The 25,856-nt window shown below is 38.6% G+C and overlaps 1 protein-coding gene across 2 annotated transcripts; it reads left to right on the top strand.

Annotated features, from left to right (window-relative positions):
- Positions 1–479: 479 nt before the first annotated feature.
- Positions 480–25,653, top strand: TOLLIP (toll interacting protein). 2 transcript variants are annotated; one of them, XM_071427701.1, is made up of 7 exons: positions 481–640; positions 7,287–7,436; positions 9,418–9,600; positions 10,665–10,817; positions 12,726–12,816; positions 16,614–16,634; positions 22,170–25,653. In XM_071427701.1, exons 1-7 carry the CDS (start codon positions 608–610, stop codon positions 22,382–22,384), a joined length of 846 nt encoding a protein of 281 aa, XP_071283802.1. In that variant the 5' UTR covers positions 481–607; the 3' UTR covers positions 22,385–25,653. The 2 variants fall into 2 exon arrangements, with proteins under 2 accessions (XP_071283803.1, XP_071283802.1); XM_071427702.1 differs by lacking the exon at positions 16,614–16,634 and having other exon boundaries at positions 480–640.
- Positions 25,654–25,856: the final 203 nt, after the last annotated feature.

The following is a 25,856-nucleotide window of genomic DNA, read 5'->3' as shown; positions in this document are numbered from 1 at the left end:
TTGGCTTTGAAATAATCAGATTTTATCTCCCGAAGCAGCACTTGGATGAATATTAAAGCTGCTTTTGTTCTCCCGGAAAGGGCTGCGCTCGATCAGCAAGCTCTGGGAAGCCGCTGGGGCCAGGCCAGGCAGTGAGTCGTTCCCTGTCCCACACGGCCCCCACGGCTGGCAGAGGGGGCCGGGGAGCGCCCCGCGGCCCCGCACACCCCGCACTGCCCGCGGGGCGCCCCGGGCGTGCGGGAGCGGCGCCCCTGGCACAAGATGGCGGCCTGAGGCGCCGCACCCGCCCCGCCTCCGCCGCAGCGCCGCGGCGCCCCCTACCGGCCGCGGCGCCCCCGCAGCGCCGCGCTCCGCTGCGGCGGCCGCAGCGCGGGACAGCGCACGCGCAGGACGGCTCCCCGCCCCTCCCGGTGCGTGCGGAGGCGCGTGCGCAAGAGGGCGCCGCTGCGCTGCCTCGGAGGCGGAGCCGGGCGCGTCAGGTGACGCGGGGCTCGCGCTGAGTGACGGGCGGCGGGACCGGGGTCGGGGCTGCGAGCGCATCGGCGGCCTGGCGGGGCGGGAGGAGGAGGAGGAGGAAGGGTCTCGGCCGCGGCCCCGGCGAGGCGCCATGGCGACCACCGTCACCACCCAGCGGGGCCCGGTGAGTGCTGCGGGCGCGGCGTCGCCGCGGGGCCCGCTCAGGGCTATCCCCTGTTACCGCTCGCCGTGCCGGGCGGGCGAGGCCCGGCTTGGAGATCCCGATGGGCCCGCCCAGCCTCTGCCAGCGCCGCTATGCGAGGGAGGCTCCGTGTCTGTCACCCTGCCCCAGCTCCGTCCGCGCCGGAGGGGGGAGAGGAAAAGCCCTCTCATCTTCTCCGGGCTGCTGGCATGCGGGGGAGGGAGGTCTGCCTTGTCTCCCGGTTCCCCGCCTGCGAAGAGGCTTTGGGAAAGGGGAGGGGAGGTCCCTCCTAACTGCGCGGAGTCCTTGATTCGGCTCTCGTGCCCGTTCTTTGTCCAAAGGCCTTTGCAAGGAGGGAAATGCTTACACTGAACCGGAGCTAAAGGGCTCTCCTTTGGAAGCGGAGCGCAGCTCCCTGGAGCTGCCGCCTGAAAGCTGGAACGGCGCATCCCGTGTAGGATGTAGGCGGGCGTGTTGGACGGGAGCTGAGCCGTCGTAAAACCAATATACCAGCCTTCTGGGAGGTGCTGCTGACAGTTTATTGGGAATATGCTACTGTCTGGTTTTGCCCAGGGATAATCATACCTCACACCGGGAAGTTCTACATACGAGGTGTTACAACATCAGCTTTCGACAGATGTGCTGTTCCTGTCTGTTCCTCCTGTCTGAAAGGATCTGGTAGTCATTGACAGCATGATACTGCTTATGGTGAAATGAGAAGTTTTAAAAAAGCAGTAACTTTACACTGCTGTATTTTATTATGTAGGAACAGTTACTTTTAAAAAGAAAATTAATGTAGCCTTGTAGAAAGAACAGTGAGGTGAATTACTGCTAATCTTGAAAAACTGCACTGCTGTCACTTTTCTTATGACAGTAATATGATATGGTCGTCAATTTCATTCTTTAGCGTGCCTTATTTGTTTTATTTATCATAACTGCTGGGTCTTTCTTGAATGTTACTCTTCTAGATGCCTTGTTCTAGAATTTCCCAGGTACTCCTGTATAATCTCTTGGGAATCTTTTGTTTCCTAAACTTGACTGTAGCCTGACAAAAGGCATATGATAATTTATCTCATGCAGCTTTGGCTTTCTGTGCTTCAAGTTTTGTTTTTTTTTTTAATGTGTTGCTGACGTTGTACACGTTTTTCTTCCTTACCCACTTTAGAGATTTGAATGTTGTCAAATGAATGAATAAATTATGCAATATTAAGCAGGCATTCACAGCTGGGGGTGTTGATATGGTACACTCCAGCCTTTCTTAATTCTTTTCAGAGAAGAAGATAAAATTTTACTAGTTTCTATATGCGCAACTGCATTACAAATGAATAGCCACTAAATGGTGCTAAAGGATTGGGAACCACTTTTTTCTTTACTGCTGGAGAGAGCAGTTCAGTCTTTCTGTTTGAACAAGCAAGAAAATATTCAAGGTTGTTTCACGTGGGTAAGAAACTAAAGTGGGCTGTTGCCAGTCTTATTCCTGCACTCTCAAGTTTGTGATGCTGCTTGCTTGGTGTGTAATTAAAATTTCTTATTGCTGTTTAGTTTTTTAGATGAAACAGAATTCATCCTGTCTGTTACTTCAAATACTCTGCTAGAATATAGATATCTCTGACCCTTTTCAGAATGTTATGGAATTAGCATATTTTCACTTTTGTAATCTTGTACGAACAAAACAGTTTTTTAAATCTAAACTCTAGCTGAATGTGTAAGGACTGCTAAGTGATACCTTTTACAAGTAGGAGTATTAATAAACAATTTGACCAGGCTTTAGATTAAGACTGAGCCACCAAAACTTTATATTTGTGATTCCTTATCTAGCCAGTCATATCCAAAATTACTCTTCATGGTTATTCTCCATGATTATCCATCATTCTGGCAAATACATCAGGTCCTTCCAAATTAGATTAAGTACCAACCTGGGACTGCATAGACTTCTGCTCCTAATTTCCCTAATGGTCACTATTCTGACGACTAGTGACTCTGATGAGTTTTTTTCTTGAGACTCTTCAAAACTTTCGCAGGCCCTTGTCAAAAAGTCTCTTTCCAGCTTTCTTGTAGGCTCCTTCAGGGACTGGAAGGTGCTCTGTGGTCTCTCTGGTGGCACCTTCACTTCTCCAGGCATAGACACTGATGTCATATGGACAATCATTCTGTCTTTTATTTTTAACTCATGCTTGTATACCATAGTTCCTGCCATACTTTGCAGGTAATTTTTATCCCCTCCTTTTTTCCATGTGAAATCTGCCTCATTTCAGTTTAACAATTGAGATCTCCTTTCTCTTTGTGTTACATCTCAGAAGACAACCTAGGTCTGTTTTCTCAATGACCTCTTTGCAGATACCAGAAAGCTGCTACAAGTTGCATTCTAACTTCTATTTTAAACAAATTCTCAACCTGGCCCTCACAAGTGCTCCAGCCCTTTTCGTGGGCCTTCTTGGTGGATCTTTGCTGGTCTCCCTGAAGTTCATTGTTTTTCATGTTCTGCTGGGCCCCAGACGGTCACAGTGTTCCAGGTGTGGTCCAGCAATTGTTTCCTTTCCTCTGCTTGCTGGCTGGGTTCTTGCTGATCCACTGCAGTTTTCTTTTAGGATTCATTGCTGCAAGTGTCCTCTGCTCATCCGTGTTTTGCTTGCTCTCCACCTTTGTAGAGGTGCAGGCAGTCCTGACAGTTGTTCTCCAGTCTGTACCGGTGCCATGGATTTTTCTGGTCAAAGTACAGGTCTTTGCCCTTGTTGCATTACGTGCAATTCCTGCCAGTGAATTCTTCCATCGCTCTGTCCTCAAGTATCCAAGTCATTTCTCCCAAAATATAGTGTCATCCTCAAACTGATGCCTTTTGCCTTCATGTTTTGTTGCTGAGGAAAAATATTAGACGCATAAGTTACTTTCTGTACAGACCTCTGAACTGCTTCACTTTTAACCAACCTCCCGTGTCATTAACCACTGAACTTCAGCTTCTGAGCTCAGTGCTTCAGTCAGCTTTTCATCCATCCAGTAGTCCACCCATTCAGGTTGGAATGATCCTGCTCTTTCCTTAGTCCTATATTCTTGTTTTGGAGAAGGCAGATGGCTCGTCAGCTTTTTATTCTTTTATAGCCAGCCTTTACCAAGGCTTTTTCCTAATCCATGTTTCACTTTTTCCCCTTCATGTGTCAAGGAATGTCTTCCAGAAGCACTTGCTCCATGAATTTCTGAGTGACTGAGGTGAAGCTGACCTGCTTGTGCTTCCTCAGGTCATCCTTCTTGCCCTTTGGAATGCTGGGTATGAGATTTGTCTTTCTCCTGATCCAGAGGAGTTTCTCTAATCTCCATGGCCTTTCAAAGATGTTAAACAGCAGCCTTGAACAAATATCAGCTCTTTCAGGACGTCTGTATGCTTACTATCTCTCCCAATTTTTTCTTCAGTGTGCAAAGCATAGAATAATAGCTCAAAATTCTATCATTTGCTTTTTCTTTCTTAAAAACAGTAAAGCCATTTAAAGGAGAATGGTCAGAAATTTTTGAATAGTTAGGTGTTTAAAGCGCTTTGATGTTTTGAAGAAGTTTCATGTTTCATAGACTTCCTTGGTAATTGCTAGTGTGGCAACCTTAATTATGGTTCCCTTAGTGTATTGTGTCTGGGGAAATGTTTCTGTAACATGGGGCATTTGTGACTGTGTTTGGCTCTGTGTCCCTTTCTCTCCCTTACACAGGTGCCCGTACTTGCACAGTTAGTTGAAGGTTCTGACAACTTAGCTCCCATTGCCTTTACCTCCAACCCTTGTTTCTTCTGGTCAGGCTTTTACACTGACCCAATTTAAAACTCTCTGGCACCATTTCATGTTGCATAAGAAGTAGGAAGGTGAGACTGAGACAGCCCCATCCTCAGTTACATCAAATAGCTGTAGAATATCACACCATGTTCAGTTTGAAGAAGTTGAGATGCAGTTTTTATACCTGCGGCATTCTACTGTGAAGATCCACAAAACTACCTCTTAAGAGATTGTAGCAGATGGGAGGGGCAATGTTATTCTATTTCTAGATAATCCATATTTTAAGATGCAATGCTGTCAGTAAGGTTTATTAGAAAGTGATTATAAGGCAGACTTATTTTTAATTTGTATTCTGAATTGTAGTCCCATCCCTGTCCTGTTGCTAAATGAAATTAATTTTTTGTTCTGCAGCTAGTGACAGAACACACTTGAATTTCACATTCTTTCTGAAGTGCCATTAGAGGGAAGTGCTTTTGTTTCAAAGTGGTTTTGGAGTAGGATCAGTGACACAAACTTGTCATATATGTTTTCCTTGCTTTTAAAATAAAAACTGTGGTTGAATTCTAGTTACGTAACTTTGTATTTTTAATTCAGGTTGGGAGGTGGCAATTATGTGCCTGCTTTTAAACACTTTGAGGAAATGTAAATTGGCCTGTTTTCTTTACAGATAAAAAGATTGCATGATACTGATTTGTCTCCATCAATATGGTATCAGCTGATAATTAGTATAAGAACATACTGAGTAATGTATTTCTTCAGTAAGCATCTGTGAACCAAATCTTAGTCAGAACTGAATATATGAGTGTGTGCATATCCTCTTCCCCACTCTTCCCTTTTGGAGGGGTTTACCACTCGGATCTTTTGCTAACTTAGTTAACACTAGATGGTTTTAGTTTCTATGTATGTCGGCTCTGCAGTTCTAGGATGAGTGTGCCTTTGTGTGAGGTAACTGAATAACCTAGAATCAGCTTAGCTGTTGTAAGAAACTTCAGTCTCCTTCATGGACTTTTTCCCCTTTGGGCTTGTTTGTTTATTTTATTCTAGAACAGATATTGGTTAACTTTCATGAAATAAAATTTCAAAAGTGAAAGCTATTATTAGACTTCTGTTGTGAATGACTTCAGCTTTCCAATATCCAGGTGAAGATGGAGACAAAAGAGGCTATCCTGTTTTCTGGGAGTTTGACAGAGGGAGCTTGCATAATATGGAAATGGAATTTCAGGGATGCAGCCATCGCTTCTGACTGTGGGAAATGTTTATGATGTCTATTCCTAGAGGTGCTGATAGTACCAGATTGGAAACTTCCTAAGGACCAGGACTGGAGGGGGACCTGCTGTATTGTAAATCCCATTTCCTTGCTAATCCTGGGGCCATTTCAGATCTTGCCTAAATAGATTATGTTTTATTTTAAAGTGATATGTATTCCAATGAGAAGGCTGTCATAACACCATGTCTCATTGCCAGCCAAACTTAAATAAACTTTATTTTATTATTAACTTCTAGCCCATTTTTTCTTTCTATTTCTTAAAACTTCAGCTGCTTAGGTTTTTAATTATAAAATTTAAGATGCTTGTAAGCAAAACTGGTTCCCTTTTTATTCTACTTCCCAATAGCCCAGCAGCAGGCATTCAGTGCTTCCTCCTGAACTTTTCAGATAAACTTCCTTTCTGGCATGTGTCACCTACTGTTGCCAGGATCCTGAGGCTCTCAGATAATCATACAAAATAGTCATACGTGTGATTTGGCAAGAGCTGCAATTTCTGTCTCCAAGATGCAATGTCGACATACAAATGCTGTGTGATCTTGAAAAGCTATGTCCTCAAGGCCTGTTCGCTACTTAAATTATGTTCTGTAGGCATGCATCTGCCAGATACATGATTGAGTAATCTTGTTCGGGATTGCAACATGAGAAATTGTGTTGTCTTTTGTCTTCATCAGGTAGACAGTTCTGTATTAAATATGTCATCCACTCTGTAGGCAGCAGAAATGAATACAGCTTAATTGTAAATTTTCTATGACACTTTTTCCCTTTTAAAATTTTATTATAGATATTTGTTATTTTAAAATTAAAATATCTCTACATGTATTTGAATTTATAATGTTCACTGAGCGTTTAAAACCTAGAAACAACCTGAGTTGTTGAATTGACAAGTGATGGGTAGAAACTTTCCCTTTATACTGTAAAGCTAAGAGAAAATCCACGGGGAGTGCTGATTCATATTGACTCATGTAACAAAAGTTCCTTACTACTACTTTTTGTCCCTGGCTCATTTTCATGATAGACTAGATTTTTAATTCCCACATTGTTGTTTTGAATGTGGTGGAATTTTGTCACCAAGGTTAGTTGCAGGCTGGCTGTGTTTCAACACTGGAAAAGTGTTAGGACATCTTTATTGTGTTGCAGCATTTGGTCCATAGGAAATCCTGGTTTACAGTCTGTCTTGAAGGTGACTGTGGAGGTGACCTTTCAGATGAAAGCACTGTGCTGTGTCTTGGAACAGGAACAATTGGACGCAACGTGGGTGATGAATAATTGAAAGAACTGGATGCCATCAGATATCATATATGAATATGTTGTAAAACTTAGTGGTTCTGACTTTTGTATGGACTACTTAAATGTTTAGTTGCAGAGCAGCTTTGGCTCTCTGTCCTACATTTTTTCAGAGGCTTATGTTGGAAATTACTGTTTCTGAAAAGGAGAACATTTGCTATATGAGTTGGCAGTTTTGTCATTTAATTAGTTCTTTGTTCATGCTGTCAAAACAAGACTAAATTCTCCTTAATTTGTTACACTTTGACTTATATTAATCTCTTCATCTCTTTCCTATTATAAACGTTTAAAGTCTTCTTTTTTTTCCTCTCTTTTTTTTTTTAAGGTATTTGTTGGTGAGCTTCCTCAAGATTTTCTTCGCATTACCCCAACCCAGCAGCAACAGCAAATCCAGCTGGATGCCCAGGCAGCTCAGCAGCTGCAGTATGGAGGAGCAATGGGTACAGTAGGAAGACTCAGTATTACTGTAGTACAGGTAAAAATTATGTCATCTTTGTGTAATTAAGTAATTTTAAATAATTAATGCAATTTTTAAAATTGGTGGACACAAAAAGATTTTGTGTAGGAATTTGAGTTACTAAATTACATGTAAATGGGTAGTAATTCTTAAAGGTTTTGTAGCTTCATTTTTCTGTGCATCAGCATTTTGTCCAGTTTCATGTTTCATTGCTGCCTGATGCAGCAATTTCCTGTAAACCTTGCTATTATAGCACATAATCAAATGAACTCATGAGGATTTTTGCAGTGAACAGGTTTCTTTGAAAACTTCTATTCAGAGGCTTTCTGTAGTTCCTGCACTTAATATTGGAAGACATTAGTAATTTTGAGGATATTATAGGGAATTGCAGTTCCCTTATGTATTGTTCCACATTCTTCTCCTCAAAACTGTTCTCCAGCTAGTTTATCCGAAGTCTTATTGTCACATATATTGTTTTTCCTTTGTTGAACTTTGAGATTCCTGTCTGCACACTTCTCTTAGCCTGTCAAGATCCTTCTGGATGGCCATACAACAGACAAGAAATACTCTTCTCTATTTGTCTAGGAATTTATGCAGGAATGCTATGGAATCTTGGCTGCAAATTGAGACGTGTCACATTCTGGATACGAGACTTGCTATGATATAGTTAATCTGTAGAAAATGAAAATCTGGTTGAAGTGTACTGTATTTAAATGTGTTGATAAAAATATATCAAACAACATGCCTTAATTCTGTTAGTAATAAAGTGATGGAAGATCAGAAAAAGTTTCTGGGGGGGTAATTTGCTGCGTTTTTTTCCTTGAAGATATTTAGGGGTGGTGGTGAGTTTGTCTAAGCACAGCTGATTATCACCTTTTTTTTGATGAAGATTTGATAAGCTGTCTAATCCCACAAATCGAGAGTATGGATGGTGATTTGTTTGGATCCCAGCTTTCTTCTTTTATTTTTAAGTCCACATTTACAATAAACAGTTTGAGACCTTTCTTGCCAGCTCTAATGTATGAATTGATGAACCAGCATGTTCCCTGAAGGAGAAAAGAGCTTTCCAAGCCTGAAGTGCAGCCTTTGTGATAAATGTTACACAGTGCACAGCCTCAACTGTTGTGAGTTCTGTAAACATCTTCTAGGTGAGAGATGCCCTGGGGCACCATGTTTTGTCACTTGTCTTACTATAAAAAGAACCTGGGCTGCTTAGTATAGGTCAGAGAAACAGCACATGCAAAAAGCCTAACTTCTGCTTGAGCACAGCTGTGCAGCAGTACTCAGTGTTATGTTCAGGACTGTCATCAACTCAGGACTGTCATCAACTTGTTTTGTTCTAGTCTTCTGATGTTACAACAAAAGAATGTTGGATCTGTTCTGATTCTATACAGCATCTGTTTTTATAGTGATGTTAGGCCTTAAATTGTCCACTGGACTAACTACTATTAAATTTACATGCTGAGATAAGTGTGTAATCCCTTTGAAACGTATGGTCTACTATGACTAGTTTGCCTCAATTGAACTGCTTTTGCAGGTTGTGCTTTTGGATTGTGTGATATTCTTGAAGGTACTGGATTTCTGTAATTCATACTTTAAAAGAACTGAAGTAAAAGAGGACAGGCTACCTACAGCATTACACTTGTGATTGTATGTTGGAGAGAGATAGCCAGGGAAAAATTGAACTTGTTACAATGTCCCTGTAATCATGTATTTTGTGGTTTGGTATGAAGTAATTTATTTTAGCTACAGTGAAGATGTGTATTTTCTGCAATAAACAGGCTAAAAAGATGTTCCCTTTTCAAGGTCTCCCAGACACTTCATGGTGTTACTGGTTTATATTTAAATCTGAATGCTGTTTTTCTTTATTTTTTAAACTCTTTTCTCTCTGTTACAGAATTTAATCTAGTCCTTTGTTCAGTGTTTGGTGAGCTAATAGAAATTAACTTCTCAAGTTAATGTCAGTATTATACACTTCCTGGGTTTCTTTTCTTTTCAGGCCAAATTGGCAAAGAATTACGGAATGACACGCATGGATCCGTATTGCCGAATACGGCTGGGATACGCTGTGTATGAAACTCCAACAGCACATAATGGAGCCAAGAACCCCCGCTGGAACAAAGTTATTCAGTGCACTGTTCCCCCGGGCGTGGACTCCTTTTATCTAGAGATATTTGATGAGGTCAGAACCACTATATATTTTTTCTACCCCTCCCCATCTCTGGTTTGAACTGAGGTTTGGTTGAAACCTTGCAAAAAAGGAATGAGTTAGCACAGACAGTTCCTTAGCCATGTTCTCTGGAAGATAATAAAAATTTTTCAGAATTCCAAAAGCAGCAATTCACAAGTCTTTGCTCTTCCCCAAGAACGTCAGAACTGTTACTTTTCTTTGGTAGCTCATAAAGTGGCAGTAGCAGGCTTGCCTGCAAAGGAGGAGAAGCAAAAGATGTCTGAGTGCTATTTAAGCTCCTTTTGGCTATTAAAATGCCCTGCAGCTTTGTGTCCTTCACTGTCCCTATTAAAAATAGCCTGTTGTACAATGCTGTTTTACTTGAAAATTCTTTGGTGCTATTCTGTCCTAGGAAGAGCTTAGTAGTTTTCCCAAGCTTGGAATTGCTGAGAATAAAACTGTCAACTACAGACTGTGTGTAGTCACTAGGATTTATTAGGAGAAACTAAGAGGCTTCAGCCAAGGCTTAAGTCATGGTTTGCCTGTTTTTTTGCTGCCTCTCTCGCTGTATGTAGTAAAGCATGACAGTGCAGCAGCCATGTGATCATTACACAAGTGAGGATTTTGGATGCTGCTTTGAGGGCTTAGCTGATTGGTTCAAGTGTCTGTTTCATTGCTGCAACAGGGGGCAGATCAGTACTTCTATCTGCTGGAGTTCACAGGCTATCATAGTAAATAGAAGATGTTTATGTTCATGTAATGGCCTCTGATGTGATGTTAGGAGAGTCACACAGCCTATGATGATATTAGGATGCTGTATTTCTAGAGTTCTGCTTCAGGTTTTCACTTTCTTGCTATTAAATATCTGAAATCAATCTATAATCCCACTTAAAGTGTCCTTCATCCTTGTTGGAAAGGAGATGGCCAAAATATTTATTGACACTTCAGTAGTTTTAAAGGGAATAAAATGAACAAAGTTAATAGCATAAAACTGAAGTGTTAGTCAAGGATAATTTTAAGTTTGGGATTTCTTTCAGGACAATTAATTTGGTAATATTTTTCAAATTATATTTCAGAGAGCCTTTTCAATGGATGACCGAATTGCTTGGACACACATTACAATTCCTGAGTCTCTGAAACAAGGAAATGTGGAGGATGAATGGTATAGCTTGAGTGGAAGGCAAGGTGATGACAAGGAAGGAATGATTAATCTGGTTATGTCATACACGGTAAGCCAAGTTTGGGGTAGGAAGGGAGAGAAGCTTCTTAAGTAGTGGGAGGGAGATATTTTAGACTGAAGTAGATCTGTTGTACCATACTGGGTGTTTGTGTGTGTTGGCATTTAAAATAATTATACCTAACTCTGGGAATAGCAGTCAAAAATATTTGTAAAGACAAAAAATACTTCGTGGTAAGGTGGCAAATGGGTATTTATCTTGTTTTGCAATTACCAAAATTCAGCTTATTCCTGTTGAGGAGTACCCTGAGAGCAGGTAGCTGGGTGTGCAGCTGCAGTGAGAGCTGCAGGTTGTGCCCTGGCTGAGGGACATGGTGGGAGCCTCAGGAAAGGGACCATGACACGGTGCTGACCCTTTGCACCACAAAGGGCACAGGGACCTGTGGCACCGGCCAGGGGACTGGACACTGGGACACAGCAGGAGCTGGTGAGTCAGCAGGAAGAGCCCAGACTGTCTGGGTGCACAGACTGTGAGGGTGTAAAACCCAGGGCTCCCTTTGTTGGGGGTCCCTCCCTGGAGGCACCAGCTTGAGCTGTTTCTGTGTCACTGCACCATGATTAAATTATTTTAAGGATCCAGATGTCTGAGATACTGCTGTGGGAAACCCAGGGCTGAGCTGGTAAGGAAACCCTGTCTGACTGTGAGTGTGGGGTGTGCAGGGAGCCAAGAGGGGCACCCCTGAGGTCACTGGAGGCACCCACTGCAAAGAGGCCTTGGTCTCAGCAGTTACAGACTGAAGTGGGTGCCATAGTGGCTCACAGATGGTCAGACAGGAAAGTTTCCTTAGAACTGTGCTACTATATGTATAAAAAAGAAATCCTCAGCTAAATGGTGCGTTGTCATTTCTAACTTAATAATAACATTTTTTTTTAAACTTTGTGGAATCTAACAATAACTTTACCCCCAAAATCTTTAAAAATTCATGTCAGTTTAAAAGCAGAAAAATGGAAACTCTTCTCCGTCTTAGGTGTTTCTTGGGTAGTTTGAATGCTCTTTGAGATGACATTGTTTTCACTTCCTTTCTTGTTCATTTGGTGCTACTGGTCATGAACTGCAGACCTCCTCTGGTTTCTTTAGCAGCTTCTGGAATGTTCTCACCTGTCACCTTTGTTTCAAGTACCTGTTGGATAAAATGTGTAGCACGTGCAGCCCTGAATGCTTCCTACTGCACTTGTATGTCATCAGAAGTGCCAAGCTGCTGTTCAGTGCACAGCTGGGAACAGATATTCCCGGCTGTTTGAAATTCACCTTCTGTCCCAGATCTGAACAGTTGTTTCATTACTCCGGGGAGAAAAGAGTTTATAATCAACCCTAAAAACTGTCTCCCTGTGAATGGACTTTTCATAATATTCAATATTCTCAAGGATCAAACTGAACTGAAATATAACTGAAGTTATTGTGGTAGTAAAAGGGAATGGAGTTAATTTGATATTTTGTTTAATGCACTGGTTTACCTCAAAATAATTGTTTTAAACTAAAATTTGCTTCAGGGAGCAGTGTACTGCTTTTAAAAATAAAAAATAAGAATAAAAATCAGATTTTGTCTAATATTTATGATGAATATGTTGTATATTCATTTCACAAGACTAAGGCATGAAAGCTGATTAAACCTGTATTTTAAAATAATGCATTTTGATAACAACATTTCATCACTCTTGCAAAAGGCGAGTTTGACGTGATGTGTGTTTATTGATTCACGGGCAAATTAATTGCCATTTGAAAGATGGTAGTTCAGTTAGTTTGCCAGAGATTTGCTTAATATAGATTAGCACTCAGCATAGTCATATTGTACTGTTCAACATGGATTTGCAATGTGATGACTTATTTGCAAACACTTCTAATTGCTGGCTTTTTTTGGCTCTTTCCGGAGTTGTTCTAATCTGTGCCTTTTCTGTCAAGTCTTTGCCAGCTGCCATGATGATGCAGCCCCAGCCAGTGGTCCTGATGCCCACTGTATATCAGCAAGGAGTTGGATATGTGCCTATAGCAGGTATGTTTTCTCTACTTGAAGACTATGAACCTTCCAGATGAAGGGTGTTGCAGAAATAAATACCAAATTACTCCTGTTTTTTCAGAATGTAAAGGAAGCTATAAATGATTTTCCCTTAACCACTTTTCCCATTATGTATATTTATGAGAAGAGGGAACAAATTAAGTACAGGTCTGCCTTCAGTCTTGTACCCTGTCTGATAGAGCTGCATGAGTTTGATTAAATGGATTAAAATGTCTGTCAAGTTGTGAAGGCTTGTCTTTTTGAGTATTTATTTTATACTTCAATCTGGTCTCTGAGTAGCTGTCTAGCAGACTGCACTTCAAGTTGTGCTTACTTAAATGGTGGCAAGCCATGTCTGAAGATGTTTGCACTTCAGGAAGTGCCTCAAGTGAATTTTACTGTCGGAGCTGGAGCTTCTGTAGCCCACAACGGGATTAATTTTTCTGTGGTCTTTGAAGATGCTTTGTTGGAAGGGAACTCACTATACAGCATGTGGAGTATTCACAGCTCAGTGAATGAAAAATGTTAAGGAGCTCTGAGATAGCTCTTTTTTATATATTTACATAACTACAGCAGGTATTGTCAGTCCTTTTGGTTGATTCAAAGACAGTTTTGGACTTGTAGAGAAAGATGTGTTAACTTAGGTTTTGTAATTTTTCTGTCAAAGATGAAAAGCTTAAATTGTGTAAATAAGTTTGAATTTGTCCTGCTCACTTACAGCTCTTAAAACTCCCAGTTTATTCTATGACTATCTATTCAGTAGTATCTGTACTTTTCAGGGAAAGTAAGAGATAAATTCACATATATTTAACTTTAACTTATGATAGTGTCCGTGGAACATAATTAAAGTGCTAAGGAATGACACAACAGATACATATATTGTATTTTTCTTCTGTAAGACTAGGAGATGATTGAATTTAAAATGACTAGGAGATGATTGAATTTAAAATTCCATTCACTGTAAAAACAAACCTCATCAACAGAAGACCGGGTATGTAAGTCAGGAATCGTACCTCCTGTTTAATTTTTACAGAGTTAAGTTAGAGCAAAATAGGGAAAAGTTGGGCTGCATGCTTTATTCCCTGATGAAAACTTGCAGTTTGGTTCCTTTTAGGTCTTTTTTTTATCTCTGTAGCTTAATTGTCAGATTTTAAGTCTTGCCAGTGAAGTGCTTTGAACTGGAGTGCACTTTCCAAAGCGTGATTCTGTTATGGTAAACCAGACCTTCTGTAGTGAACTTCAAACACAGTCATCTTGTTTAAAGATCTGATAGAAAGTGCTAACAAATTTCTTGAATAGATCAAAATGAGAATATTTATATTACAAAATTTCTGTGCCAGAGTATATACAGAAGATATGAAGCAGAGAATAGTTTCCTGTATAATTGAAATTAGACATAGAACTGAACAGATAAAACTTACAGAAGACCTTCAAACTTCCTATTCAAGTACTGGATGTTCAAATCATGATGTTCTGTAAAATAATTTACAGAACATCATGATTTGAACATCCAGTACTTGGATAGGAAGTTTGAAGGTCTTCTGTAAGTTTTGAGAATATTTTCTATTTAGACAAGTGAAGAAATAACTAATAATTTGCAAATGATAGTAAGTCTTACCTTTTAGCTGCTAAGAATTTGGGGTCTCTATGTGGAGCATTGCCCTTCTACCAAGATCCAGCATTTTTGTTCTAGTTCTGCTATAATACTATTCTGTGTTCAAAATTTTTCCTGCATCTGTGACTTGTATTTTTAAAGCATTGCAAAGTTCCACCCCTGGATTTGAACTCTTCTTTTGTTCTGGGAAAGCTTGAGTGTACTTCCTTGACTTCATAAATGCCAGACTTTTTACAAGCCACCTCTGACCTACATTTGATATTTTTTACTCTCTTTAAATATTACTGTGCTTTGTGTTTGCTGTTCTAGAATTTCTGTGGACATCATCAAAATTTCCCAAAGCACTGTGAGTTCTAAAGCTTTGACTTACTCACTAATCAATGACCCACTCATAACAATTGGATGGATGGGTGTTTAGGTTTGGAGTTGGAAAGTGACTTGGCTGCAGAATATTTTTGCTGTTTCATACATTTAATGGCTTAATAAAAGTAATTTCAAATTAATATAAGGAAACATTAGTGCATCTTAGAAGACATCTTGGAGTTTTTTGAAATACTTTCTGTATATTGAACTAGATGCTCCTTTTAAATTCCATAAACTCTTTCAGAAAGGTGCATGGAAGATGCTGGCCTTCCTTGCACAACTGAACTGTTTGTGTCTTCCGGGCCCACTCTGTTTGCACATTTCCTTTGTAACACTATAAAGTGTTTGCTCTTTTCCTTTTGAGGCTGCTTCAGGAAGGGTAATGGACATCAGTATGCTCCTGCTTTGCATATTTGTAGTTCAGGTTTTTTTACCTGAGCAGCTAAATTAATGTAGTCAGTAAACTAGTTCTGCTTTTCCTTCTGAAGAGTGGAAGAGCATCATTGAATAGTTTATTATATTTGAAATGAAGGGGATTCTACTGTAGAAGAATGTCAGAATCAAAGCCTTATCTATGATGGAAATGGAGTGGGTGGACTAAAATGCTTATCCAGACAGTTTTAGCAGTTACTTGTTAACTGTCCAAAATAACTGTGCTCCAAAGAGAGATGATTAAATCAAATTTAGGTGTGTCATGAAGGCCAAGCTGTTTTTCTGTAACAGAAAACTTCTGTTCAAAACTAACTTTCTAATTAACTAGCCTTCTAATTAATGCTGAAGCAGCTAATTACTCTCACACTCTGTCAGACAAGCTGAGGTAAACAGTAGAAACAAGCAGGTAGTCACTGTGGTAAGCAGATGACCACAAGTAATGCTCACTTCCTCACATCTGGTGGTAGATGGAGCTGTGTTAAGAACAAGAAGTGGCCATAGTATATTCTTGCACCATGGTAATTAATTGCAAAATTTTTTAAATTGAAAACTTCTGACAACAGCACAAGCTGTTGCTTAGAAGCTATAGCTGCCCCAGGTGATGTATTTATGCATTGGGTATGCAAAAATTTGAACTTGTGAACCATGTTGTTATAGAAGTTGAGTTTATCTACCACCTCTTCCTGTTTCTTTTTCTAAAGATTACTTAATTTAAACTGTAGATTATTTTGATATACTGGTGCTTGCAGTATCTTGTAGTGAAGAGTACCAGAGACAGTGAGCTAAAAAATGTTAGTTCAATAAGCAAGCTGTATTTCTTATTAGCTAAATATTCATGGGATAAATAGAAAACTTGCTTTTACTTATTTTATAAACTCCCATTGTAAAAATATGTTAAAAACCTGTGTGTTTTTGAGTCCTGTCAGAGTCAGGAATATCCCTTTTTATTGAGGCAAGGGTTGTGTGTGTATGTACATTGTTCCTTTAGGTGTCCTTATGGAGGATCATGGGTTAGCTTGTGATGTTACTGGTATTTGTTCAGAGAACCATGGATGTATGTTGTCCTTTGTGGTCTGTAAAATCCTTGCTGCAAACACCTGGTGGCTTACTTATTTCAGTAGCATTTCCCCTGATTGTTACTTCTGCATAAACAGCACATTTAGGAAATTTGTTTAGGGCCCTGAAGCAAATTAGCTGAGAGACTGTATCCTAGCAGCATTTAGTTTTTTAGTGTTAGGTAGCTTAGGTTTTACCCAACTGCCTCATTTTATCCAACTTTCACCTTTGGAAGGTAAATAATTAATATCCTTTTAAAAATAGATTAATATTTCTTTCCCATGTCTTATTCCTTTCCCCTTGTCCCTTCATTTTCACCTGTCTTTAGGGCTTGAGTACTTTGCTCTGGGTAAGTTTCCAAGCTCTTTTCTCACTCCCATCCTCATTGACTCAAGAGTCTTTGCATGAACTCATCTAAACAGCTTTATTTGTTACAGCAGACTGTACAACAAGGTATTGCCACTTGGTTGTCACAGTAGAACAATTCAGTGCATCTTCTGCAAATCATTAAAGCCTCTCTAACCTGTTGGAAAGGCATTTGCTCAGCTTTGAGCTATAATGGCTAAACTGATTGCTGATGACAATGTTGATGGATACAATGTGATGTTATGATATTCTTCTGAAGCTGCTGTGTGTCAGTGAGCTATACTAGCTGATAGTATTGGTTTTCTAGTAGAGAAACAATTCTTGCAGTTGTGTGGCTACTGCAACATTAGTGAAGAAGCAGATAATGTCACGACTTTTGGTAAACTTGAAAACAAAAAACTGAGTTTTGCAATAACACTGAGAAGACAACCTGCTAATTGCCTTAGTCTTAATTTCATTAATTAATTTCAGTGCATATTTTTCATCCACTTCTGTTTTAAATCCATGTAAAGTATCTGACTAGAACTCTAAAGGCAAATCATATTACAGGAAATCAATTTTCCTTCATTTCAGACTTCCTTTACTGTGACACTTTTAATTTTGAATTGTGCAAAGTTGCTGTGACACCACTATATCTGATGAAAGCATTGGTCTTTAATCAAATACATCCAGAAAATTTTAGAATGACTTCTTGTAAGATATGATATCATTTCTTGATGCCCTGAATTTCAGAAAGATGCTGTATATAAAATTGTTGTGGTTGTCACAACACATTTGGTTTATTCAGAGCAGTGAAATTTTAGCATTTTTCTGTTGTTTCATACACTTAATTTTTCTAGTAGTTTCCAAAGATGCAATATTTAAAAAAATGAGATGGTATGCATAGTAGTGAGATTTTTCCTGGAGAAAATATCATTAAGACCTATTTTTTTTTTTAGAAACGAGTTACCAATTTCTTCATTTAAATGAAAGAATTCACGCTGAGAAGGTTCCTGAGTTTAATCTGAAAGAGTCTATGGATGGGACAGAATGATAATGAGTTAAGAAATTAAACATAGGGCACTTAACTGGAAAAGAAAATAAAATTACAAGTGTGTAATGCCTTGTATGCAGTTGGAAAAAGTTTACCCTGTTAATTCTGCTTTGATGCTTTCATTGCTTGCTTTCATTGAGCAACTGACTTGCTATTGTTTCACGTATTGGAATGTCACTGCTTATGCAAGCATGTTTGCCATTGCCATTTCACTGAATTGGAAAACAATGCTCCATTCTTCTGATTTATAACATGTACCTAATATCTGAGAGTAACACAGGAGTTCACAATTCCACTGATAGTGGATTCTTACATTATTTAGTTCCAGTTTTCACCTGTCAGTGATATGAAGTTTTTTAGCTTAAAGCAGCTTTTTACTGAACATTGATAATTTGGAAGCTTGTTACAACTTTCTCTAATGACTGCTTATATGTGTCTATTTGCTAAATTTCAGTGCATAGTTCTTTAATTTTATTCTTAAGTCTTTCTATTTTGTAAATCAGAAATTATGGATGCTTTTAGCCTGAGTGCAGAAAAACCCAAAGTACTCTTAAATTGGTGTTGTATAGCTTGAATGTTGAGTTTCATGAAAAGCAAGCATTTATCATGGAGGTATTTATTAAAAATCTCTGATACTAACTCCATTTATATGCAGTCTAGTTGTAGACAGCATAAGCTAAAATTATAAGAGCTGAGAAAATAGGTTTTAAAAATCCTTGGTGAGAACCAATGGACAAGAAATTTCTTGTGTCTTAAATTTATTATTTATATTGGAAATGCTTTTTGAGTACTGCCTGTCCAGATGTCTGACTTGATAATTACCTATTTTTGATGAAAGCAGTAAGGAAAACTCTGTTCTAGTCTTGATTTTATTTTGGCACTGATAAGATACTGAAACGGTATTGGTAAGCTGTAGGATGCTGTGTACTTGAGAAGAGAGCCTCATGTTTGATTTGGATTAATGCTTTAAACTGTATTGATAGTTCATACACTGTTCAGGCTGATTGTTGGATAATATTAGGGTGTTGATGACTTAGTAAAAAATCTTGGGAACTTTATGTTAGAAGTAAAACAACTTCTATTGCTCAATTCTTTCAGGTGCTTTGCGACTTTATTTTTTTGAGGCCACACATCTTACGCCCCTTTTAAATGTCTACAACGTTTGTAGGCAGTGTGAGGAATGAGTTGAGGTTTGTTGAAGCTCTAGAAGAGGCACTGCAAAATGCTGCTGGGTAATTGGGTGAAATGTATTTGCAGTACTGGTGAGGACTGCACAGTGGTTTGCCTCCAGGGTGTCTGATGGGCTGTGTGTTCAAACTCATAGTGCCAGACAGAATTCCTGGGACCATGGTCCAAAGGCCATGAAAAGCTGTGGAGCCAGGTTTAGGGTGGTGCAGAAAAGGGAACAGTTACCTATGGTAGAGGTGTGATGCAGATGGCTGGGTAGAAATATGGTTCCAGTGTGCAGGTAACAAATCTATGAGACTGACTCAGTATGAACTTTTTTGAGTAAATACAGCCTGTGTGTTAGACTTAAAGCTTCTACGTTCCTATTTTTTTTTTCTAATAAAACTTAAGATGATTAAAAGGGGAATTTTAAAATCAAAATTGGAGAACAGATAAATAGGGTGGTGATTACAAATCAGTAATGAATCCCTTCAGATAGAACAGGAGTCCAGGTTGAGGAAAGAAATAGAAAAGAGTATATCAGGTGAAATCCTGGGTGCAGTGCTTGCAGTGAAACTATTCATTTAGAGTACCTGGTCAGCCAGAGTTGATATTTAGCTCATCCAACCTTGAATATGAGTCATAATATAGCATTTTTATGCCGACAAAAGAAACAAGTCACTGGGATGCTAAAACATTTTTACACATTAAAGTGAGCATAGACATTTCTGACTAAATAGTTAGACTGGAGAAAATCTTGAAGAGATGAGGTAAGTATTAAAACTGCTCTTTGCTCTTTTTTTAAATGTTAGGTCTGACTAAAAGTAGTACAATATAATTGAATATTTTCAATCACGTAGGTACTTTAGTCATTATGTTGAGAGATGAGGGTGCAAAGAGGCACTCTTGAAAATTATCTTGGTTATACATATGCTTTGTTGTCACAATTTTTGAGCAGTTAGTTGGAATTCAGTAGAAGAGAAGCAGCTTCTGATGTACTCCTGGGTAATATATGAAAGCTGGTTCTCAAAGAGATCTTATTTTGAAGATGTATAATGGTGATGATGCAAAGAGTTCATCCTTTGTTTAACTTACAGAGAAGTAAATAATGTCATATGTAGAAGGCAAACAGATGAACTAAAAACTGTGTAAAAGAATTGATTGTTCAAAGAAATTGTGTGCCAAATTAAAAAAACCCCAAACCAACACTCAGAGAATATTAAGAAGTGTGAAGTAAAGCAGTAAAGTATGTTTCTGACAAAAATTGGTAGATCTCCCATATATGCATATGTGAAAGTGTTAAATTATATGTTAAATCTAAACTGGTTATGAGGTTGTGTGAGGCTTTTGAAGATCAAATGTGTAAAAGAAGCAGAAATAATTTCTTTTAAAGAAGCAGAAAACTTAGAATCATGTATGTAATTAAATAATAATAAAGATAAAAGTATGTAAGGTAGTTCATGAAAACCTAGTAGGAATGTGAGACCATAACAGTCTCAGGAAGTTTTGCTTTCTGATGACTGGAGGATAGCAAAGTGAAGTTTCAATTAGAAACATTTTTGAAGTAGCCATATTCTCTATTGTATAGAATGATTAAAACCCAGGAAGACTAGAATGAACTGCTTTAAAGCAAACATGTAACTATGTAAACTTTAGGAGGACGTGATGTTTCCTATGGTTGTGTAGGAAAAGCCTGTATGTTAAAATTCATAGGTATTTGAGTACATAAGAAAGAACAGTGTGGTCTGTGTATATCACCTTCTCAGCTGCATTTGTAAAATGCTATTTCCTAAGCATTCTTTCCATCATATGATATTCTGATATAATAAAGGTAATCTTGTGTTTTAATATCTATTTTAAAAAGCTGATGAACAAATAAATATAGGTGATTATTCATCTAATGAAAGGAGTTGAACCTGATGCACCTCCTTTGGTGAGGTGCATCGGATTTCTTAAAAACGTGAGGGGACTAAGACAATTTGTCGAATCAAGAGCCCTTAGCAGTTTTCTAAGCCTCTCTGACTGCCACAGGTTGCAGAAGGATCTCATTGTAATAAAAGGGAAATAAAATTATTTATTAAATCTGGGGTTAAAGTATGTGCAAGGGATAATCTTAACTAATACTTTTTTGGTGACAATTTCTCAATTTCATCATTACTGTACAGGAAGGTCTTCGAATTATTGTAGACTATTTTATAAAAATATCAGGTGAATAGTCTTTGAAACAGTGCATAAATTGCTTGAAAGCAAATAGAGAACTGATACTAGAACTTGGTTCTGTCTAGCTGCAGGTACTTCTCCTTGCCCTACCTTAGAAATTCTACAGGAGAACTGCAGAAGCTAACACATAAAGGAGTGGGACTAAGATAATCAAGGATATGAAACTACATAGAGAAGAAGTGAAATACACAATTTTCAGGAGTGATGACAAAAAAATATAGATATGTACTATTATCTGTTTTCAGTTTTATACAAAACAAAAGGTAGTGTTTTCACCAATGGTTCTGTGCTTAGTGATAGAAGTTCTTATGTGATGAAAAAGGGATTTTGTCTAGTAATAGGAATACTCTTTTTCTAAAACTCTGTAAACTGGCAGTGCTTTGTTTTACATGGACGTACAAGAAGTTAGCAAAAAATGACAGGTCAGATGAATTTTGGAAGAGAGATGAACAAAGCAGTGTGTGCCCCTAGAGGTGTTGCTCTTTTGCCATGTAGTGACTTTGAAGGCTGGATGGAACTTTAGCCAGGAAAAACATCTGCTAAAAATTGCTTATTCATGTGGTCTAGTCTTCTACTGGACCAAAGTACTTTGCTTTCCTTTGAATATGGTGGAAATTGCATTCATTGTCTTTCTGAATATCAGCCGTGTATATTGCTAATGTAAAACCATTTTTTCATCACAACATAAATACACTGGGAACTAAAATATGAGGTGGGGAAAACCAACCACACCTTTCTGTGATGAGCTTAGTGTTTGGCTAGTGAATTACATGTGAACTTGTTTAATGCACGTTGTACCTAATTTTGAACAGTACCTGTTGTCATACTGTAGCTTATAACTTCTGGAATATAACCTTGGGGTGAAAACCTGTTCCAGAGGAATATTTTCCAGTTGCAACAGTGTAGGTATAATCTCTGCAATCTTCTTCCTCCTCTGGAGTGCATGTTAAAATAAATAAATGCTGAAGTTGGTGGGTTGGGACAAGTCATGAGCTGCTTTTGTCTTCAAAATCACTGGGGTTTTTTGTTGTGGGTTTGTTAATTTTTTTTTTCCCTACTCATGTATGTTTTGTGGCTTTCTTCTGTTTTTAACTGTAGGGATGCCTGCAGTCTGTAATCCAGGCATGGTCCCGGTGGCAATACCACCTCCTGCAGTCAACCCTCAGCACCTGTGTAATGAAGAGGACCTGAAATCTATCCAGGACATGTTTCCCAACATGGACAGGGAAGTAATCCGCTCAGTGCTAGAAGCTCAGAGGGGGAACAAGGATGCAGCTATCAACTCCTTACTTCAGATGGCTGAAGAATCGTAGATGTCCACTTCCTATATAGTCCCTGTCCTCGATGCCACTTATTTTTACTTGCCAAGCCAGGGATTTAGCTAGAGGAAGAATTTCCCAACAGCTTTCTGTTAGTGCATCGTGTGTGACAGATTGTACCCCTTTTCTCCTTGGACAGTTGGATCTTCTTCTCTTCTTTCTCAGTCTGTACATACTCTGTTTAGCTTATGTCCTACCATAGAGCAGTGAAGCATCTTTACTATCAGCTGTGCCCTGTGTGGCTATATTCTGATGGGATTGGGAATAATGCTGCTTTGTTTCTTTCTCTCCCCCTTTTCATAAACTTGCTCTTACAAAGTAACTCTATGCAGTACAAGATTTACTAGTGTTTGTTAGACTGGGGGAAAAAAACTTTCCATGGAAGGTTTGCTGTTTAAATACAAGTGATTTGTTAAAAGTATTTTAGGTTTCTGCAAGCAGCCTATTTTTGCCAGAAATTAAAGGAGAGACCCTTTCTTATCCTGTGGTGTTTAGTTATTACTGTGATATATTCACACCTTTTAGATGGAAGATTTTTAATTTAATAAGCTAAATTTCTTAGGTTGTACTGTTGGTATTTTTAATGGGCATCTTCTATTCAATCTAGTCATTGGGCACCAAAGCAATATATTATCTGGTGTGCATTTGGGGCTTTGTCCTCCCACATAGTATTGTTATGTATCTGTAAAATCTTAGGAGGTAACTTTTAACTCATGCAGTATGTATTGCTGTAGCAGAGAACAGGACTAAGCCCTAATGTACTCCTACAGTTAATTGCACTCTAACTATTACTTCTGCATTCCCATGGCTATTTCACAAGTTAAGTGCAGAAGTAAAGATACTTATACCTGGAAAATTATTGAAGCCGTAAAGAATTATTTAAGATGTTGTCTTACATTAAAAAAGCAGATATCTATGATCTGGTTATAAAGCTTCTTTCTTTATACCTATGTTTCAGCAAAGTTATTGCTTTACATTAGTGGGAAAATGATTGTATTTTTCCTGTAATAAGAAATAAACATGAAAAGTAGCTTCAGGGTCTTAGAATGGCATTATGAATTGCTCAGTGACTTGTTAGACTACAGCTGCTGTAGTCAGTTTATTATTATTTGATGCAGATGGAAATAAAATTCTATGTGAGAGACAATTTAACATATCTGAGTTACAGTCTGATCCTCAGAGGAGGTGTTTGTATTTATTGTTAGTGTAATTTTTTCAAGTAAGAGTTGATTTTGGAGCTGCAGAATCATACAGTTATGCACCAGTTACACCTGTCGGATGAATTTCTGTGGTGTCTGTTTTTGTAAAGTAATGCACTTTAAATAGTCTGCACCAATTTATTTTTCCAGTGATGTGCAATGTTGCTGTTTTGTCTCTTTAATGTTTAATTTCAAATATTTTCTACAATAGCCATAGACCTGTATATTTTCAAGAGTTGAAATGAATGTACACTTGAAATCTAGGCTCTTGAGTGATTCATGAGAACATTAAAGCCAGGTTTGAACATGAAATGATGACCCATATTCTCTTCTTCCCCACACTTTATTTTATGTCCTATGCCTAAAATATTTTCTTTATTATCTGATGGAAAGCTGATTTTATCCTCCCGCAACCTACATTCAAGTAGCCTTTAGGTAGCACTGGCAGTAGAGCATGAATATTTATTTTTTTTAATCATTAAAAGTAATACTGAAACTTTTAAAATACAGCACCAAAAATCATCCCAGTTTCTGACCTTTTAAAGCTGTCTTTTCATAATGTACAGTTTTAAGTTTTGTTATGAATCCCTTAACATCTTAAATTTCCCATTGAAAGCATAAGTGTCTTTGAACATCCTCCAATTGGAATTTGAATAATGAAATTCAAGGCTATAGTTTTGTGTGCTGTAGTTGTAGAATTGCCACGCTTTTGTTTTCTGAAGTTAAATGGGTATTCTTCAAGAAACTAGTCTTGCCCCTTCCCTGCAATCATTGTAATTTTTGTGATTGATTAGGTGTAGAGGCATTTGGTCTTTATAAAAGCAGAGTGTTTTGTGACATCATGACCCAAAAGGATGAATGTTGGTAGGGATTTAATGCTTAGATACCTCCAGGAAGAGTCCTGTGCTCTTAACTTTTACATAGATAGCATGAATTGCCAGGGACAGAACAATTCAGGGAAAATGTACATATTTAAATTTTTATATTAAAACGGTGGGATTCATAATACAGCTTTTCATAAAAGCAAGTGGTCATGGTTCAACTTAATGGCTGGTAAATTGTACTGCATCCTAATTACAGCTCCATTTCAAGCGCAGAACAAAACCACCTTTCAGTCCTAACTGCCAGGAGGGGTAAGTGCAAAAGTTAAGCTAGCCAGGTTTATTCATAAACTGACTCTGGCCTTCTGAGGGAGACTCCTGTTCTTAGATATATTTTTAGTGTGTATTTTTTTTCCTAGGCAAATGGTATGCAAAACAGGGTACAAATATGAGTTGAAAATAGGATGTGTAGGAGCAGTATGGCCAGTAGATGGATTTCATTATCTTACACTATAGTTAAATATTGTTCTGTGCATCTTTCTGTCTTTATTTAATTAAGCATTAGAGATTAAACTCTTACATCAATATGTACTACTTTCTCTTGTTAAAAAGAACAAAGTGATCAGCCTACTCCGCTTTTCAGCTTACATATCCTTCCAGTTAAACTGTTTGTTGTTAGGTTTGAATTGGAGAGAGATGAATAAAGACAGGAGGTGTTTACTCATTTTAGGGTCTGTGAAATTAAGGTATTGGAACTGAAAGTCTGGTTTTCTATTTAAAACAAACAAATTGTCAGTCATGATTGTAGCTTTTGAGAAAATGCTAATGGGGTAATACTGTGTTTGATGCTGCTCCTCTGCTCAGCAGCTTCCAGCAGCTTGGAGCTAAAGCCAGCTGTGTAAGACAGGCATCTGCTAAAAGTTAGTGCTCTCAGTATAGTTTGAGTCCTGCCAAGAGCCTCAGCTTGCTAAAGGTAGGAACATTTTTTGTCTAGCTAGATCCTTGCAACTTCTCTACTGCTCTTTGCATCTGCTGATGGTACTGAATGGGTTTATTCTCCCCTTATAAACGTTATTGCCTGTTTGGTTGATATGTAATACCCTACAGAGGATGTTGTGTTGCTGTAATTATTCTGAAGACATTGTTTCTCTGTATTGAGGTCCAGTGTCCAAATATGTTTCTTGCACTCTAAAGTACATTAACTTTTTCATTCTAATTTAATAAATGTACCATCTGAATGAAAGTGTATTATGTCTCTGTTGGAGAGCACCAGAGTGTGAGTCTTTGACTGATCTAAAATTCAAGTATTGGTTACTGTCTTCTATTCAGTGTTGAACATTGGTTGGCAAACTACATTGCTTCTTAATGAGACCATCTGGTGGGAACAGTAAATGCTCAAAAGTACTTAGAGAATTCTTCTACAGGTAGGTGCCTCTTTCTGACTCT

The sequence above is a fragment of the Agelaius tricolor genome, unplaced genomic scaffold (genome assembly GCF_023055355.1).
Source record: "Agelaius tricolor isolate 1412-34295 unplaced genomic scaffold, bAgeTri1.0.p SCAF_5, whole genome shotgun sequence".
Taxonomy (NCBI): domain Eukaryota; kingdom Metazoa; phylum Chordata; class Aves; order Passeriformes; family Icteridae; genus Agelaius; species Agelaius tricolor.
The sequence above is the reverse complement of the archived record's forward strand: the minus strand, read 5'-3'. Positions and strand labels throughout refer to the sequence as shown.

What these genes read in the sequence shown, in the direction of transcription:
- TOLLIP (XM_071427701.1), top strand. Translation starts at nt 608, where the DNA reads ATGGCGACCACCGTCACCACCCAGCGGGGCCCG. An exon ending in TCAGTATTACTGTAGTACAG is followed by an intron (nt 7,437 to 9,417) that starts GTAAAAATTATG and finishes TTTTCTTTTCAG; the next exon opens with GCCAAATTGGCAAAGAATTA. An exon ending in GCTTGAGTACTTTGCTCTGG is followed by an intron (nt 16,635 to 22,169) that starts GTAAGTTTCCAA and finishes TTTTAACTGTAG; the next exon opens with GGATGCCTGCAGTCTGTAAT.